This window comes from Rhinolophus ferrumequinum, chromosome 27, assembly GCF_004115265.2.
Source record: "Rhinolophus ferrumequinum isolate MPI-CBG mRhiFer1 chromosome 27, mRhiFer1_v1.p, whole genome shotgun sequence".
Lineage (NCBI taxonomy): Eukaryota > Metazoa > Chordata > Mammalia > Chiroptera > Rhinolophidae > Rhinolophus > Rhinolophus ferrumequinum.
In genome coordinates, this window is record NC_046310.1 from 25,410,389 (window position 1) to 25,431,016 (window position 20,628).

General features: G+C 38.8%; 1 protein-coding gene across 2 annotated transcripts in view; it reads right to left on the reverse strand.

The window, feature by feature from the left end:
* Positions 1-3,608: 3,608 nt before the first annotated feature.
* TSNAX (translin associated factor X) overlaps positions 3,609-20,628 on the reverse strand; it is a 30,170-nt gene continuing 13,150 nt past the window's right edge. The window contains exons 5-6 of one of the 2 annotated variants that reach the window (XM_033099752.1): positions 9,087-9,214; positions 3,609-5,416 (exon numbers count right to left, since the gene is read on the reverse strand). In XM_033099752.1, the coding sequence (XP_032955643.1) occupies positions 5,057-5,416; positions 9,087-9,214 (488 nt within the window). In that variant the 3' untranslated portion in view covers positions 3,609-5,056. Of the gene's footprint in view, positions 5,435-9,086; positions 9,215-20,628 lie in introns of both variants that reach the window. The other variant, XM_033099751.1, reaches the window with a different exon arrangement.

The window sequence follows — 20,628 nt, forward strand, 5'->3', positions numbered from 1 at the left end:
GTTTTAGTTATTTATGTACCATCCCCGACTCTTTTTCTCGTTGCCTCCCTTCCTTTCCTTCTCCCCCTCTCTCCCGTAGCCACCCTAGTGGGTGTAGAGTGGAATCTCACAATTTTGACTTGCATTTCCCTAATGGCTGATGGTGTCGAACATCTTTTCATGCCCTTGACCATTTGTATGTCCTCTTTACAAAACTATTCAAATCTTTTGTCTACTTTTACACTGGGTTCGCTTTTTACTATTAAGTTTTAAGAGTTCTTCATGTATTCTAGATACTACATCAGTTATCTGACCTGCAAATATTTTTTCCCATTCTATGGGGTGTCTTTCCACTTTCATGATAGTGTCCCTTTGACGCACAAGGTTTTCATTTTGATGGAGGTTTCAATTTGTTTTCCCCACCTTTTGTTTTTGGTATCAGACCTCAGAAACCATTGCCTAATCTAAGATCGAGAAAATGTACACCTGTTTCTAAGGATATTGTTGTTGGAGTTCTTAGATTTGTCTTTGATCCATTTTTAATTTCTGTATATGATCTGACGTAAGGGTCTAACTTCATTCTTTTGCGTGTGGATATCCAGCTGTCCCAGCAACATTTGTTGTAAAACCATTCTTACCCCACTGGTTTTGGGACTTTGGTCAAAAATAATTTGACCACAGATACAAGTTTCTTTGTAGAACTTCAATTTTATTGATCTATATATTTATCCTTAGGCCAGTACCACACTTAATTACTGTAGATTTGTCCTAAGATTTAAAATGAGGACATGTGAGTCCTCCAATTGTGTTCTCTGCTCCAATAGTTGTATTGTCTATGCTGGCCCTTTGAATTTTCAAATGAATTTTAGGATCAGATTGTTCATCTCTGCAAAATGAAGCTGCAATTTTGATAAGAGATTGCATTGGTTCCATAGATCAATTTGCAGTGTTGCTATCTCAACAATATTAAACCTTCAGGATACCCTTTCATTTATTTATGTCTTAATTTCTTCTGCAATGTTTTATAGCTTTCAGTGTACAATTTGCACTTACTGGGGTATATTTATTCCTAAATCTTATTCTTTTAATGCTATTGTAAGTGGAATTGTCTTGATTTTTTTGATTTTTCATTGCTACTGTATTTCTATACAGTAGTCTATACAACTATTCTATACTATTGATTTTGTATAATTTTCTTGTATCCTGCACTTTGCTGAATTCGTTTATTAGTTCTAATAGTTTTTTTTTTGTTTTTGAGGAGTCTTCAGGGGGTTCCTATATATGACTGTTACCTCCAGAGTTTTATTTCTTCCTTTCCAATACGATGTCCTTTCTTTTTCTTGCCTAGTTGCCTTAGAATCTCCACTACAATGTTGAATAAAATTGGACATTCTTGTCTTATTTCTGATCTTAGAAAGCTTTCAGTTCTCTCATCATAAAGAACGTTGTTTTTTTTTTCAGATGTCCTTTTATCAGGATGAGAAATTTCCTTTCTATTCTGAGTTTGTTGAGTGTTTGTGTCATGAGAGGGTGTTGGATTTTGTCAAATGACTTTTTTCTGTTGAGATGAACCGTTTTTTCCTCCTCATGGTATTAATATATTACATTGATTTTCATGTTTAACCAACCTTGCATTCCTGACATGAAATTTCCCCTTGCTCACGGTGTGCAATCATTTTTATATGTGACTTGATTTAGTTTGCTATTATATTGTTGAGGATTTTTGCATCTATACTCATGAGGGATACTGGTCTATAGTTTTCTTTGTTTGGGTTTGGTGTGAGGATAAAGCTGGCCTCAAAGAATGAGTTAGGAAGTATTCCCTCCATTTTTGGAAATAATATGAGAACTCGTATTAATCCTTCTTTAAATGTTTGGTAGAATCCATCAGTGAAGCCATCTGGTCCTGGACTTTTCTTCACTAGTTTTTTTTAATTAGTAATCTAATCTCTTTGTTATAGTTCTATTCAGATTTTCAAATCTTCTTGACTCATTTGTGAGTTTGTGCATTTCTAAGAATTTGTCCTGAAATTTCATTTAGGTTTTGTAGCTTGTTACAATTGTTCTAGTGTTCCCTGATAAACTTTTTGTTAGGTTGGTAGCAATGTCTCCTAGTTCATTCCTGATCTTAGTAATTTGAGTCAACCTTTTTTTGGGGGGGAGGGCCCGTCACTGTAGCCAAAGATTTAATTGTCTTAACCTTTTTTGAAACAGCTTTTGGTCTGATATTCTCTATTGTTTCCCTATTCTCTACTTCATGTATTTCTGCTCTAATCTTTATTTCCGTCTTCTGCTTGCTTTGTGGTTTAGTTTGCTATTTTTTTTCTAGTTTCTTAAAGTAGTTTAGGTTATTAATTCGATATATTTTTAAATGTAGGGATTTAAAGCTACACAGTTGTAAGCACTGGTTTCACTGCATCCCATAAGTCATATGTTGTGTCTTTTTCATTCCTCTCAAAGTATTAATATTTTCTAATTCCCCTGTGATTGCATCTTTGGCCCACTGGTTATTTTGGAGTATGTTGCTTAATTTCCACATGAATTTTCCAATTTACTTCTATCATTAATTTCTAATTTAATTCCATTTGTGGTAAGAGAACATGCCTTGTATGACTTCAGTCTTTTTAAATGTATTGAGACTTGTTTTGTGGCCTGACATTTTGTGGATAATGTTCCAAGTGCACCTGAGAAAAATGTGCCTTCTTGTTGCTGGGTGGAGCGTTCTGCGCATGCGGGACTGTCGGGTCCAATTGGTCTGTCACCTTGTTCGCGTTCTCGGCTTCCTTACTGATGTGTCTGGTTCTGCTGTCCGTCACTGGGACCGGGGATGAAGGACCCAACCATCATTGCGGAACTCCCTATTTCTCCTTTCAATTCTGCCGATTCCTGTCAGACTTTGCTTGTGTATTTTGGGTTCTATTGTTAACACAACAAATACAAATACGTATTGGTTATACATTCTAATGAATTGAGCCTTTTACCATTACAGGTTTGTTCTTTGTCTCTAGCAAGAAAAAATAACAATAATTAGTCTTAAAGTCTATTTTGTCTAGCTCTCATTTGGTTATTGTTTGCATGGAGTATCTTTTTGTATCCTTTTACTTTTAATCTATTTGTGTCTTTGAATCTAAAGTGAGTCTTTTGTAGATAGCAGAGTTTGGACCAAGTTTTTAAAACCATTCTGCCAATCTTATTTAAATAGCATCTTTCTTGGAGGCATCTTCAGAAAGCCCTTAGGCTCTGCAATGTATATTTTGAAAAAGCACTGACTGAATACATGCAGGTACTCTTTATGAAGGAACTAACCCAATTTTATTTCAGAATTCTGTCAGCAACTGGCCATGTATCCCATGTATCCCTATCAAGTGATCTCATTCTCCTTTCCACCACCTGGTTTAGGGGAATGAGAATGTTAGCCAGTTTCAGTCAATGAGACATGAAGAGAGGTCTTTCCTGAGACTCTCCTACCTCTGGACTTATTTTAAGAAATAATAGATCTCCACATTAAACTAGTCTATATTAGTTTCCTGTTTAGGCCAAAACTTCTATAACAGTTTAAGTATTTCTCAATATGATCAATAAATAAGATTAACTTTTTATGTTTTAATATTTTATTCAAAGACTTCAATTTTAAACATCTGTAAGATATTCAACAATCCATTATTATTTCACTTTTAACATAAATTTAACTTCAAGTGGCAGAAGAAACAAAAATATGTAATAAGACTACATTTTCAGCAGTTATCTTCGAATAGGGAAACCAAAATCTCACACCACCAAGAACAAACAAACGAACCTAATTTATTAGGCATGTCTATATTTTATTTTCCTTTAGGTGATTTTTGGGGGGGAGGGAAATTACACTTTCAAAGAATCAGCCCTTACAAATAGAGCAGCTAATCTTTGCAAAAATAAAATCCAATATCTGTAGTCTCAAAACTCACACAACCAAATGGAAACGTCTGGTAGTTGGCCAGACATTTGTGTCATGCTCGAGTTAGTTTCACATCACAGGGAATCATCTCTAACTAATTTCAGTAGGTAAATTCCAATTCTTAATGTAACTAGAGACTACCCTTATTATTTATTCCCATGTTGACAATTGTCTTATTGCTGAATTGTACATATTTTCTTTGGCAACTTTTTAGACTACCATTGAACACAACTGGACAACTATAAAGGTTTGCATTAACAAGTATTTCAAAAATTTCAACAAAATTTCATTATAATTATTTAAATGTAATTTCTTATAGATGCTAGAATAGGAAAGCCTCCAAACATGCCTAATGTAATATAATGGACAAAAAAGAAAAATTGCTAAATAATCACTACTACACACTTTTCAGTTGTATGTACAAGTATATAATTCAACTCAAACACCAGGGAAAATATTACTGTAGCTCCGATTCTCTATCAGACTTGCTGTGATAAAAGACAAAAGTTAAATGTACAAACTAACAGCTGGGTATCTGTCAGTTTTTCTGGGAGGCTGTTTCATATGGATTCAAAATTACCTCAAATTAGCTAGAATATAATATGAATTCTCACTACAATGCCTTATAAAAGTAAAGTATATTGACAACTTAGTAATTTTTAATTCTTTTCTATGGAAGAAGCCTATTTTGGAGGCTTGGCACAATGTTACCAAGAAATTTAAACAAAAAGCTCAAGTCCAGATAGATAACTAAGAAACCTTTTCTATAACAAAATCACCAACTTAAATTACTAATGGCTTCCACTAACTATTACCATTCCAAAATTCACACAAAGTAAATTAAAACAAGTATGGCGGAAAGTGTACTCTGAAGCTTGTTCACATTATACAAAGTGACGAAATTTAGCCAACAAAAATTTGAATAGGCATATATGCAAACATTCGTATGCAAACTTCCATGAGTAAGATATAAGAAATGATTGATTTTGATAATTTTATGTACAGCTTGTATATAATTTAAAACAAGTACAACTGAAAATTTTCTATGTAAAAGCCACAACAGTCAAATGAAATACTAAGTAACAGTCTTACAAACTGGTCTCTCTGAGGAGTTTTCAGGGAGAATAACTGAGCGATGCTATTCTAAGAAATGCCGTCTTCTTGATCAATCATTTCTGTTTTAACCGAGAAGACATCTGCCAGCATATGTTTTGGAATTTCTGAACCTCTGACTTTCAAGGCATAACAAGCATTCTCCACTTTGGCCAGACTTTGTTTCAAGGTATAGAGCTTCTTAGAAACCTCGTAAGGTCCAGTGTTGCCAATGAATGAAAACCCGTCATAGACCTGCCGTAGAAACTGGCTCACTTCAAAGGGGGTGTCAATGTCCCCATTGCCCACACTGTTGATACACACGCGCATCAGCTCTCCAGTCAGGTCGGCCACTCCCAGAAGGTAATCAACAGGTGTGATTTTCAGTCTCCAAGTACCAAGCTGCTTATCCTGAGAATCAGAAGGCGGCTGGTAAACAAAACAAACAAACAAAAACACACACACACAAAGAAAATACACCGTAAAAAAGAGTGAGATGCACTTATCACATTTATTATAATGTAAAAAATCAAGAACAGATCAGCGTACTAATCTTCTCTTAATGAAATGATCCGTTTTGTTTAATGACCACTCGCGATGTCACAAGAGGAATTCATGCCTTGGGCAGGGAGTTCAACTTCAAGATCATTGTGAAATCTAATACTGTACCATTATAAAATCACTATTTCCAACTTTACTTGAAATACAAAATAAAATCAAAACATTCTTAAACAAGGCCAAATTATTTTATTGCATGACAATCACTCACTCATTTAAATGACAAATCATAAGCCCTCCAAGTTTGTAATCCACTCATGTTTTCCTAAGCCACTTACTCCCTTTCTGGCCTGTCTTCTATCCCCACTCAGTACTGACCATCATGATTTACTATATTACTCTCTCGCTACCGCCTCCATTCCTTTAGGCTCCTATTTTTCTACTGCATCTGCCCAGCAAAAGCAAACCCTGAATTAATATTAAAACCTACTTTTGTTAGTGCTTTATTCAAGTGGCTGAGTACCACTGAGTGGAAAAATAATAATAATCAGCTATACAGAGTTTGTACTGCTACAAATTACTCACCAGTCCTAATTTCACTGCTTCTTACATGGTTCTCTCTCCAGTCTCTTCAAACACTACTCCAAACCTTCACCATTCTCCTCAGCCCCCTACTCAATCCCACACCTCTTCTCTCTCAGTAGACAATCTGGCCTGCTTTCAGTGGCCTGGTCATTTGCCAGATCACCTGGCACAAGCTCTCTTAATTACCTTATCCTTACCAAAACAAAACACGAAAAACAAAAAAACTTATTTATGTCCACATCCATCTTTACCTTCTATCCTCCAGTCTCAGATGATGAGTTGTCCCTCCTCTTGTCTGAGGTTAACTCTTCCAAATGACCTTGACCCATCTCCTCCCACCTCTTGCAGGACCTTGCTTCATAAGGTGCCCTTGGGCAAGTTATTTCATCTCTCTAAACCTCAGTTTCCTCATCTGTAAAATGGGATAACAGTACCTACCTCAGAGGTTTATTTCAAGGATGAGATAACATTTACCAAGAAGTTCTTGGCATCACGCCTAACACAAAGTAAATGTTCAATAAATGTTAGCTATCGCCATTACCATAATCATGTAAATCTCCTCTCTCCACATCAATTTCTCTATTGGATTCTTTCTGGAAGCGGCGATAATTAAGCTGTTATGAAAAGTCTGTATGAGACTTAGCTAGAAGTTGCAGTTACACTGGAGGACATTTCAGGCCGAGGGGACTGCAAAGGCATGGCATGACATAAGCATTGTGTGGAGTATTTGAGAAACTAGTGAGGTATTCCTTTTGAGTCAAGTTTAAAGTAAGAAGTAGCGAAGGATGAGTCTTGACAGGGATAGAAGTCACAGTAAGGAATTTGGACTTTATCTATAGGTAAGAGAGTCACTGAGAATTAAGCAAGGAAATGACAGTCAAATGGAGGTGTTATTAAGATCACTCTGCACTGTTGGACCACTCTTTAGAGACCACCTGGTCCAATGCTCTCAATGTAACGTATAAGGGAGGAAGCCCGAGAAACATCAGAGGTGATACAGCTAGTTCAACGGCAGAACTGGTAAGTACCCAAAGTCGGCTCCCAATTGTGCTGACGCCTCTGAAACTACATCATGACATACAAGTACCTGCTATGTTTTGTCTCTATTAATTGTTAGAGAACAGGCATCTTTTCCGACTGTGTTAGGGGAAGGGGGGCTGCATTTCATAGGTCATTTATAAAAATAACTTTTGCTTAAGACAACGTTAATGTTTTTATTTCTATCATTAGACAGGAGTTTCCTGGTTCTAAGAAATTGATTTTGGAAAAAAAGGCATGCTAAAAAATTAACAAATTTCAAATAATAAATTACCAAGGAAATAAATTCCGCTTAACTGATAATGTATATTAGAAACTAGAGGGAAAAAATTACTTTACATGCTGATTTTCAAGATGGATCTCAAGTATTGGGGGTGAAATATGACATCTATAATGTGCTTTAAAGTGGCTTAGCAAAAAACATTCAGATGAAGCAAATATGGCAAAATGTGAACAATTGCATACAGGCAGTGGGAATATGGGTACTCGTGTTACTAGTCTCTCTACTCTTCTGTATGTTTGAAATTTTTCATAATAATGTTTTTAAAAATTAAAAATGTTTTCACAATATTCTCAATAGGCACATCAGAGCAAAATACCTTCACCTATCAAATTCCCAGAATTTGTATCACCAAGAATATTTAGCACTAAAAAGAAAAATTATTTATGAATGCGGTCTTAACAATTTGAAAAGTGTACATAAATTTTGTGACACCATAATTTACTACTAAATAATTTACTACCTAATCCTGAGAACAGTACATTTACTCTCTGCTCCTCTTTACTGTTTGCACTGGTATTTCCATTTTGACTTATTAGAGAGAATTTGAAAGGAAGATGGCAACTTCTCTAATGTATTTAAGAAGCAGGGTCAAATAGGCTTACCTTACTTCTTTCTGTAACTGAATCTTCACTAAATGAATTAAAAATATGAAGGAATTTCATTTCTTAAAATGAATTTCCTCCTTAATAAACTTCATATATTAAAAACTGAGAGAATACATTTCCTTGAAGTTATATTTGTCATGCCAAATTCAGTCTCACTTTTCATTAACATTTTAATGTTCAAAAAAACACTATTTCTACAGCTTCTTCCATCTTCTACCCTTACTCTTTGAGTAATGTTATAAACAATAACAAAGAAAAAAAGATGAAAAATTTTAAAACAACTGTTTAATTTTATCTTGAAGTGTACTAGTTATCTCGGGAAATATTAAATATTCACACTCTCACCTCAGTGCCTGAATATTAATATCTTGTAACCAGGGGGAAAACAGTATTTATTTAAAAGTCAAACTGCAAGTTTCTCTTTTCTTAATTCAGAAGAGCTACATGATTTTCAGACACAAGATTAAGAACTGAGTAAGTGACTAACAGCTCACTATACAATAACAACTTTATATTAACTTTACAGTGACAACTAACTCTTGAGGATGTACGAGTAATATGCTCTAATTTAAACCCTTTAAGTCAAATCCTTCAAAACACTCCTTTGCAGTAGATGCCTGGCCCTTGGAGAAACACTGACCCAGTGGACAAGGGCACTGGTTTCAAAGCTTAGCCCTGTCCCCTTATTAGTTGTGTGGCTTTGGATCAGTTATTCAACTCTCTAAAAGTCTGTTTCCTTCTTTGTAAAGTGAGGGTTATAATTCTAACCTCACAAGGCTAATAAAAGGATAAAACGAGACAGAGCTTATAGAGGGCATCTATAAACACACAGTAAAACCAAAAGTGAGCCTACAGCAGTCACTCAGCAGCGAGTTAGGTAGAGTGGAGTTTTCCCTCCACACTCCCACTGTTCCACTCATTACCACATTCCAGACCAGCCCCACGCGGGGACTGCGAGAGCGCACTTCCGAGAACACTGCCATCCCCATAATCCTGCCGTTCAATCTCCTCCCATCATTGCACTGTTACATACATGACGTCATACATGTGAAATAAGGTTTTAAATTCTTACGGTATTATTTTCTTTGCCATTGTCTTCCGTTGTGAATATCAGTTGTTTATTAATTTCATCCATACTGACAAGTGATCGTGTTTTGATAAAGTGTTGAAAAGTGACGGCCTCCACATATTCCTGTAGTCCTGAAAAACCAATCAAGAAAATTACTAAGGAACAATCACTAAATTAGTAAGAATGTCAGAATAAAAAACTTCAAGTGAATCATCACCTAGCTCAACCAGGGCATGGCGGACGCCCACTTCCGTAACACCAGTGCTACGGCAGATTCAATCCTGAAAACACAGAGGTCACCTGGGCAGGCGGTGCGGACTGGGCCCGAGCTCTCCAAACACGTCTGTGACTGTGCCTGAACCTGACCTGCAGCTGAGTGCAAATGTATTCGATTTCTGCTTTCTAGTCACGAGTCATCAATCCAAAAAACTAATCTTTCCTCTAGAGAAATGTCAAGGACTTTTAGAAAAAAATTTTTTAAAGAATTTTAAAAAAGCCTTCTTTAAAATAAAACTTCTGATAGGCTTTAATAGAAACTGTACAGATTATTTTTTTCTCCCTTAGGTAGCAAAATAGACCAAATGAGACAAAAATTAAAGATCATTCTGACCTTTCTTACAATTCTAATAAGTAAATACTTTAAATAATGCAGATTAAAGTGTGAAAATACAAAACACTGGTTTTCTCTTCATACTTCAAATGGAGCCAAGAATAGGTAACTCCTCTCTGCTTTAGTAGTTGAAGTTAAAAACAAAAAAATAAAAAGCTAATGAGCAATACAGTTTTGTGCTGGATGGAAATTCTACAAAATTCACAATGAATTAAAAATAAATTTTGGTAAAGGTCAAAAATAACACTGCAAATTTTTTTTGAAGTGTTTTAAAACAACTAAATTCCATAGCCACAATTTTTAATATTTTTTATCACCAGTTTCAGGTGCATCAAAATTACTTTCTTATGTTGTAATCTATAAGGTGACACAAGGAAAAAGTGTTCTTATAAATGATTATCATTATTGTCAGGTTAAGAAACTGCCTTAAGTCTTCTTTTTGAAGGCTTTATTGTTAAAACAAGAGGAGAATGAGTTCTGATTATGGAAAGAAAAGTCAGAACTTAAGTTAGGATCACCAGTATTTGTCTCTCTAACCTTCCTGTGACAGTCCTGCTTCTCACACAACGGCCCAGCAGCTGACACTACAGATCCCGCGTGGCAGCAACAGTGCTGAGAAGGCTGACCACCGTGATTATCATCACATCAAGTGCCACTCAAGGTCAAAGACAAAAAGGGAAATGGATGATCTGGCTTTGACAGCAATAAAAGGAAACAACTAAATGAAACTATCCTGACCATCCTGAGCCACAAGTGATGTTAAAATCAGGTTAGAAAACAGGTGCCTGCAGCTGACACAACAGGACATGATGGAAAAAGATACTGTTTAATAAACCACAACATGCTGAGAAGTGAAACAATGAAGTGGAGTTGAACTGAATAGATAATATCCTTTACATTTACAATAAAAAATATCTGAAATTTTAGTTTTATGAATAGGTAACCACCTAGTCCCTTCTCTGAGGACAATCTATATTTCTCCTTTTCTTCCAGAAATACTTTGTGCAAACAAAAGCAAACAGCAAAACTAAGGACCACTCATCACATCTCTGAACAAGCCCTGGTATGGTCAGCTGTGGATGAGCAAAACAGGAAGATAGGCACCCAAAGATTATGTACAAGGATGCTCGTCGTTACAATCAACATAGCAAAAAACGTAACCGATCAATACTAGATGTGCCACTTGTCAATTTCCAGTATTCAGATAATGGAGATGGACCCTAAATCATGTCTCCTTTGCCGGCTGGCACGTATTAAACTTGGTTGATAAAGGGCGCAGGAGGGACAGCTCAAGAGGCAAAGGCCCCTTCCGGTTCTTGTGCCCCTTCTAGCAGCCTTCCCAGTGCGGGGCAACCAGCAGCTCAGGGGCCTCTTCTTGGGGGCAGCTTCCCCTGACTCGAGAGCGGCTTCCCAGCAAGCCACCTCTTTGGACAAGGAGTTCACCGCATGGCGCCTTCCCACAGACAGCTTTGCAGAGAATTCCATCAGCTCAACCCCTCAGCTAACTTATCTGCCATCCAATAGGCCATGCCTTCAGAGGGTGAGGGAGGGTAGGGACGAAGGCGAGACCCTTCCAGATTCTTCCCTCCTTGGATGCTCTGCCTCAGTCCTGGGGTAGTGGATGCTCCTTTTACCTGATTTTCCTGTACTCTTCAGAGTTCACTCTTCCTCTTATCAGGTCATCTCCTACACAGTTAGTTCTTTATATTCAACTTCCCCTGTTCAAATTCCTGTGCAGTTTGCTTCCTGTTTGGGCCCTGATGCATACAATAGGGAATTTGGAAAAGAAAATCTGGTATTATTTCTCCTTCACCCCTATACTACAGAGGAGGTGTCACACGTGGGGAGGCCAGTCGCTGCACCTCGGCTCAGGATCCAGACAGTCTCGGCAGGAAGCGTAGCCTGGATTCTCCCTTCATCGCATGCACCGGGTGTCCCACTTTACATTCTCTACGGGATGCTAGCTGTCAATACAGGAACGGCTCACATCTCTCCCACCCAGCGACCCTCTTTTTCTCCCAACTACTGCCCCTCTTTCCCCTCCACTTCAGAGCTGAATTTCTCAAAGTAGCTGGCTGCCTGTCCTCAATGACCTCATCTCACACTTCCTGACATACTTCATTCCAGCGTGAGCCCCTCTCTACACCGAAATAGCTCTAAGATCATCAGACATAGTAAGTGGAAGGGACATTTTTCTCAGTCTTAATCTTGGCAGCATTCAGTATTTTGACCGCTCGTTTCCTTCTTTAAACAAGTTTCCCTTTGGTTCCTTTGGCAGCATCATCTCCCGGTTCCCCTTTTTCTACCTCTCCGGCCCTGTCTTCTTAGCCTCCAACTCTGTTAGTCCTGGGCTGTCTCAAATTCATCTACATGTGGCTTCAATGAACCCTGCCATCTCTCAACTTTACATCTCTGGCTTGGAGTCACATGCAAATGCACATGTGACAATTCCCAACAGAGGGACCTCTAAGTCAACATGTACAACAATGAATTAACAATCTTCCCTCCACACCTGGTGCTCTGGTTCTAAGGGCACCTGCCTTCCTCCCATCCGTTTTCCGCTCTTCTCATCCATGTTCATCCCACGGACTGTTTGCCTTTGTGCTGCAGAACTGTGACCACATTGCTCCCCTGCTTACAGCCCTCACAGTTTTCCATGGCTCTTAGAATACAGAGCAAAACCATTAATATGGCTTCTGAGACTCTCCAGAATTTCACCCCCATCTACATCAGCCATAGTCAAGTTATAACTTACAAAGGGTTACATTTCAAAGATGGGTACATAAACCCATATTTATATGTCAGAAGTTTTCCTAAAATCCTTCAAATCAACAAAAGTACAAAACTTGTATGTACTCGATAAGTTTTCCTAGTTAGTGTAAATCACGATTTCTTCAGTATTTCTAGGCATAATCCTATCCCCACATCCCTACAGTTGGCTTACCTTTCAGGGCCATGTTAAGCAAAAGTAGCAGTGCTTTAAATGCTAAAGAATCAAACAAAAAAAATCAAACACAAGCGAAAACGCTCTGGACCTACATGTGGCAATTGGTATGGGTGGGACAGAGCATAAGAACCACGAGTGTATCAGTTGAAGGTGGTACACACAAATTCTCCTGAGCCTCCACGATTAAAGCTCAATGGGAAAGCGCAGCAGGCCATCATGAGCTCAGTTTGATGGGTATGAGCCACTGCAAGCTTCAAGATGGAGAATGATCACATGTACCGTGTTTCCCCGAAAATGAGACCAGGTCTTATGTTAATTTTTGCTCCAAAAGATGCATTAGGGCTTATGTTAAGGGGATGTCATCCTGAAAAATCATACTAGGGCTTATTTTCCGGTTAGGTCTTATTTTGGGGGAAACACGGGATACACCTATCATCTCAAACTGAATTGATGGTCAAGGTACAAATTCCCATGTGTAGTTCAAAGCAGAAGAAATCAGTCAGTAGTGAGGTATCACTTAAACTGAACTAGCCTATTTTCTATTCTCTCCTGGAAACACTACTGTGTGTGATGGTTAATTTCATGTGTCAACTTGGCAAGCTATGGTACCCAGCTGTTTGGTCAAACACTGGTCTAGATGTAGTTATGAAAGTATTTTTTAGATGAGGTTCCATTGAAATCAATGGACAGTAAGGCAGATTACACTCCCCCCTCCAAAAAAAAGGGGAGGGGTAAGGGGATCTCATGCAATCAGCTGAAGGCCTTAAGAACACAGCGTGGGGTTTACCTAGGAGCAGTTCTGCCAATTCCTTAAAACCAATCAATCAAAATCGCTGGCTGGCTGGCTAGAATTCTGTTTCTCTGGAGAAGCGTGACTGAAACGGTGGAATGGCGAATCTGGTAAGGCAGAATGCTTTAGCTGCTTCACAGAACGTAAATGTGTATGGAATGCAAAGCTCCTGTAATCTCTCCACTTTCTGTTCTCTACCGTTTCCATTCCTCACCCATACTGTGCCCTTTCTTGCTTCAAGGCGTTTTGTACGCGGCTCCCTCAGCTTCCATTCCACGCTCTCCTAACTCCTTACTTAGCCTGTTACTAAACCTTGAGATTAGCGTCCCTTCGAAAGAACCTGTCTCTGGCACCACCCCATTCTAAGTAAAGCCCTACTGTATGTTCTCCTAGTACCATGCGCCTTTCTGTTATAGCACTAATCAAAGTTGTATCTAAACAAGGTAAAATTCCTATCTGATGTCCAGTGCCATCCCTTGCTAGATGGGCAATGCCAGGACCACCCTGTTCACTGCTATATCCTGGGCCTAATATAATGCCTTCCATAAAAGCATGATTAAATGAGGTAGAACCATTTTTGAAAAACTAAATTATTTTATAACATTTAATAAGTAGGAAAAAGCCCATTTTGAAAAAAACACAAAATACAATAAATAAAAAATTAAAATACAACATATACAGTATGATTATAAACAAAGACAGTGGGAAATAGAGCAATTCAGCATTCTAATCAAGGGCGTAAATCCTTCTAGTGGACAAATATTGTTATATTATACTATTTTGCTTACAGAGATCAGTGGGAGTAAATCGCATCTAAGAATTTGATCCTGTTCAAGGAAAGATAAAATTCCGGGACCGACTCCAAGATGCTTCAGGACAGCACTAGAGAGTAGATGTCCCTTTGTTTAACCAGGTCCTTAAAGAGTGATTGGACCCTCAAGGGTAGAAATGGAGCTAAATTTAAGGCAGGGACCATCAAATACTAAGCACCATGATCTCTATGGTGGTTTTCAAATTTAGAATGCTATAAACTATTCTTCCTACAGAAATACCAAAAAGAAAGAAGGAAGGAAGGAAGGAAGGAAGGAAAGAAGGAAGGAAGGAAAGAAAGAAGGAAGGAAGGGAGGAAGGAAGGAAGGAAGGAAGGAAGGAAAGAACGAAGCAACAATTTACTTCCATCTTAGTGAAAGTAAATTAGATGGCAACCAAGTAAAAATGCCATTTGCTTTGGTAACAGAGCACCACTTAAATGACATACAACAGTGTCTTGCTGCTAAAATGTTTGCGGTCTTATAAACAAATGCCTATGAAATAAATTAAATTCATCAAATAGGGTAATCGACATAGATCTTGCCATTTCATCACTTTAAGTGTACAGTTCTGTGGCATTAAGTACACTCAGTGTCATACAACCGTCACCACCACATCCATCTCCAGATCTTTTCCATCTTACACACTGCCACTCTGCCTCCATTAAATAGCAACTCCTCCTTCCTTCTCCCCAGTCCCTACAACCAGCATTCTGCTCTCTGCCTCTGAATGTGAATACTCTGGGTATCTCATGAGTGGAATCCCACAGCATTTGCCCTTGTGTGACTGGCTTACTTCACTCAGCATCATGTCCTCCAGGTTCATCCATGTGGTCGCCTGTGTCAGAATATCCTTCCTTTGTAAGGCTGAGTCATGTCCCACTGTGAGGATACACGACATTTTGTTCATCGACTCATCCATCGATGGACACTTAGACTGCTTCCACCTTTTGAGTATTGGGAATACGCTCCTATGAACATGGTGTACAAATGTTTGCTCGAGTCCCTACTTTAGTTCTTTTGGATACATGCCCAGAAGCCTCCAATAAGACTTTAAAAATACATGAATAAAATATTAGTAATAGCTTATTAAGTCTTGAGTGTCAATTACATATAAGATAATGTACTTCACATCCATCTTTTTAACGCTCATTATAACCTTACATGGCTGTACTACTATCCTTCTGTTACGGATAAAAATTAAAAAATAAAAATCGAGGCTCAAAACAGTTAAGAAATTAAGACATTCACCCAGGTCACACAGTGAGTGATGAAATGTATCTGTACTTCCCACCTTACGTGCGTCTTTACATTCAACTCCACGTAAAACACATTCACTGTCTCTCATTTCCCCACTAAATCCCCACTTCAGCTTTCCTCCGTGCTTTATTTAACCTATTCTCCAGTTTCTCAAACTATATGCTTCATGACGTTTCTATGCCTATGTTTCTAGCAGTAAGAGTGTTTTGATCAACCCCAATAAGGGCCGCACCCATTTCTTCATACCCACTACGTAAAACTTCCACAATGAAATGCCTCAGTCGGCTTGTATCATAAACAGCTGTAGGAGCACCTATTTTACAGCCCCGAGGCCTGAGGGCAAGCATCATGCATGTCCTGACGACTTTGCTCCTTTCTCCATCCCCAGTGACAGCACTTCATAGACAGGAAAGGCTCAGATGTGCAGTAAGTTACTTATAATAATCTCTACCTCTTTCTCCTCATTAATTTTATGAACCTGTAAGAGCTTTAACCAAAAAATGTTTTAAAATATTCAAATGTCCACAACTATCTCATTGTACTAATTTACAGTACTTTGGATTTAAAGTCCATTACCAAAGAAATATTCTTACAAGATTAAAGTTCAAACTGATGACGGTCAGAAGTAGAGGTCTTAGAGTTATTTGATTTATTTTTTTGGGTGAAGAAAAGAAGATATGGAACAAAAGCCCTCAAAATTCATCTCTGGTGTCTATCTCTATTAACATGGATGGCTATCAAATATTACATTTTCAAGGATACCTAAAGTCATTATTTAAGTTGTCCTAGGGATGTGGCTGAAGTTACTGCCGAGATGAGGCAGCCACTTTTGCTCCATAGAAATTAGGTTTCATGGTATACTATAGAGAAAGTTCAAGGACATCTGGCCCAAAACACTAAAAAGCGTTTTTGGTCACATGTAGGTAAAAGGATGTTTAAACAAGTTATACTTCAACTTGATGAAAAGGACATCCGCTATTTTCCGTGAATAATCCCCAAGGTGAAAGATTTCAACCTACTGCCATATTCCATCAAACAATGCCTTCCCCTTCTGCCTCTGTCTTGGATGAAATCCAATTAGAATTATTTACAGAAACAGCTGCCAGTAAGAGAGAAGTTTGCAGGTTGCTTTTATGGAATTTGTTATTTCTCTTCTTGTTCTTCTATTAGAACATATACAAGGAAACCCAATTAAACACGTCGGATTAGTTTTACTTATTCTTGTAATACTTAAGTAATATACGTCCAGTCCAAATCTCCACCAAAAAAACATATATAAAGGTAAGCAGACAAGACCTAGACGTTTCATTATAAATTTGAATTTCATGTCTCTACTTTCTTTTCAGGCTTTTAGTATTTTAAAAAACTGTTTGCCATGTGACCCAGCAATTCCACTCCTAGCTATGCACCCAAGAGAAATGAAACCCTATGTTCACATAAAGGCTTGTAGGCAAATGTTCACAGTGTTCTTCACAATAGCCAAAAAGTAGGAAAAAAACAAATGTCCATCAACTGATGATGAAATAAACAAAATGTGGTCTATATGTACAATGGAGTATTATTATTCAGCCACGAAAAAGGAATAAAGTACTGATAATGCTGCGACATAGATGAACGCTGAAAACATTATGCTAAGTGGAAGAAGCGAGGCACAAAAGGCCACACCCTCCGCAATTCTATTTATATGAGATATCCAGAATAGGCAACTCCGGGGCAACAGAAAGTAGGTACGTGGTTGCCTAGGGTTGGGAGTATTGGGGTACAGGAAGGGAGATGGGCAGTGGCTGCTAATGGGTAAGGGGTTCATTTTTGGGGTGATGGAAAATATTCTGGAATTAGATAGTGGTGATAGCTGGATATCAAGGGTAAAACTATATTAATTTCAAGCGCACAGCGGCGATTAGACATTCACATACCTTATGAAGTGACCACGCCGACCGGCACCACATACACTTATTCCAGTATTACTCACTGACTGTATTTCCTACGCCGTACCTTACAGCCCCACGATTATTCTTATGATTAGCAATTTGTACTTCTTAATCCCTTTACCTTTTTTGCTCACCCCCTAACCCCCTTCCTACCTGGCGAACATCACTATGTTTTCTGTATCCATGAGTTCGACGAAACACCTGTCTCTATCTCTGGTTCCCAGTAGACTCCCCGAATACTAGCTGCTTCTCCCCTCAAACAGGGCAATTCTCTTGGAGGTTTACAAAAGAGGGCCACAGCTCAGCTGCACAACACGAATCGCCCCCCCACTCCACTCTGGACTTAACTTGAGCCGATTCCCCAGTCTCCCCACCCTAAAATAACAATTTCTGTAACTTCCCCTTCTAGCTGCAGTGTAACAAACCAAAAAGCATGTTACAGGCTGAACCACGTCCCCCCAAATTCGTATGTTGCAGGCCTAACCTCTAGTACCTCAGAATGCAACTATATTTGGAGATAGGGCCTTTAAAAGGTAATTACATGAAAATGAGGCCGTTAGGGTGGGCCCTCATCCAGCCTGACTGGTGTACTTTTTTATAAAAAGAGATTAGGACGCAGAGAGTCACCAGGGACGCCCATGCACAGAGGGAAGACCACGTGGGGACACACAAAGAGGGCGGCCATCTTTAAGCCTAAGCGAGAGGCGTCAGGAATCAAACCAACCCTGCCAACACCTTTATCGTGGACTTCAGCCTCCGGAAATATAACACAATAAAATTCTGTGCTTAAACCCCCCAGTCTGGGACATTTTACGATGGCGCTCCTAGCAAACTAATATAGTGTCTCAGGATCATAGTGCATGTTTGACTTCTGAGATAAACCAGATATGCTGAAATGTGTATTACTAATTAATTTTACTATTCAGCACAGTTAATAATATACTACTTACCAACAGACATGGAAGTATGTTTTTATTTTAACAACCAAAAGGGCCATAGTAGTGTATCAGCTGACTATGTTGTCCTACTTCTCCACTGTCATCCTATTGTAACCAACTAGCAAAATCCAAACCCATGAATTAATCTAACTTTCTACCTCATTCATTCCTACTTCCACACAGAAAAGGTCACATTTACTGATAAGGTAAACTTTCAAACATGATTAACAATAACTATGAACCATTCCTGGTTGAGCTGTCACCCCCATTACCCTCCGTCATTCTTGTATCTGCAATCTTCCACCACTTCCAAACCACTGCCCCAGCTCCCATCCTGTCTCAGCACATGACAGGGAGAGAGGTTACTGAGCAGGAATTTCCTCCTTGCCCACCTCTGTACGCATCCTTCACTGCATCTCAGAGGCGGCGGCTTTCCTCTCACATGGGCTTCTCAGTCTTCCTGAGCTCTGGGATGGATCCCATCCTCTCGTGCTTCTTCAGGGACCCTATTCCATCAAATATTCTATTGCCTTTAGTTCAGCTTCCCACAGGACCCAGTCCTGGACTTTTTTCTCACTCTCCACTCTCCTTGGACAATCTCATTCATGTCTACAAATCCAGCTACCACTTGAAGCTGATGACCCGAAGGCTGTTAACTGCAGACTGGTCCTGAACCCTAAGTCCTCTAGACCCACACTCGTATATCCACTTGCCTATTAGGGAGCTACTCGGATGCCCCATAATTTGCAACTAAACCCTTTCCATCTTCTATTTTCTCCTCTTAATATAACTTCCCCATTCAAACAGTCGGCCAAACCAGAAACCTAAAGCATTTTCCTAGACTATTGTTCCCTTTCCCCTACACTTTTTTAAAAAAACCATATCCTAAAAACATGCCCTTTCCTGTCCATCCATATTTCTAACACCAAACCGGAAGCCCTGTTCCCTGCACACCTGGAACGACCGCCACAGGAAGCCCTGCTCCCTGCACACCTGGAACTACCACTATAGCTTTCTCAGTCACCTCCCTGCCTCTAGCCTTCCCCCAGGTATGATAATGGCGTAAAGAAAGCACAGACTTGAAATGAGGATGCCCTGGGTTCTAAAGCCCATTCAGTCTCTTACTAGTCATGTGCGCTATGGGAAGTTTGTTAACTTGACTGCACTTCCCTTTCCTCATTTGTTAAGTACAGACGCCTACCTCATTGGAGGATTTATACAGAATAACATATCAGGGTCTGGTACAAGGGCCCCCCTCTTTGACTGCTGAATTACACTGAGGGGAGAATAATTAAAATAAGAAAGACAGCCGTTAAATTTTGTTAGATAATATTGTATAACTTCTTTAAAGAAAGCAGTGGGGTTTTTTGTTCTTTGTTTTTTTTCAAGGTATTAACTCACTATTAAAAGAGGCCATTAACCTTCCAAAAATGTTACCCTAGCCCAAAATGCACTCTAATTCTAAGAAGTAATGGGCAAATTCTGTTAATGGCACACCATTATTTATCCTCTCATCAGTTGAGACAGTTGTCAGGGAACAAGGAGCTGCCTGACTCGGTGCGTCCCCGTGTGTCCACATCTGACGAGGACTCTCTCCTCCACGGTCCCCTCCTCAGCTCCATCCTCATGAAATGATAGACCTAAGTTCAAAAGAGAAAACTTTCTGAAAAGCAACAGGAATGTTCAAAGGTGAAAAGAGAAACTGGGCTAAAAGACTTCCACACTCCCGGGCAGTCTAAGCCATGTGTACAGACTTTCATCTAAAAAGAATGTTTACAAACTGAGTTTCTGTAACCCAGAAAATGCCTCTGGAGAGATTTTCTCATCATCATAGGATTTACCACAGAAGTTTGCAGTATGATATATACACTTATTAAATTGTGATGAAAACAGTCACAAAAAATGTTTACTGAATCATCTCACATTTAAATGCAAATTTAAACTACCTCTATTTTACTTACACATTCAGGTAAATTACAGGATGTATGAGTGTCTTTAACTAGATATAGAATCTGAGGTTTTGGAGTACAAAGCCTTTGGCTTTAGAGAAAATAATTACGGAATAAAGCCCTGAATACCAGCTTTCAGAGAGGAGGTGGTCTAGCAGAAAGTGTGTAAGAGCAGGTAACACACGCACATTCGGTTCCAATACATCACTAAGCTCATTTATCAAATGAGGATGTAGGACTACATATCGTCAAACCACTCATTATAAAATTATTTTCAAATTAGGCAAACGAATGCTTTCAAACAAAATTAA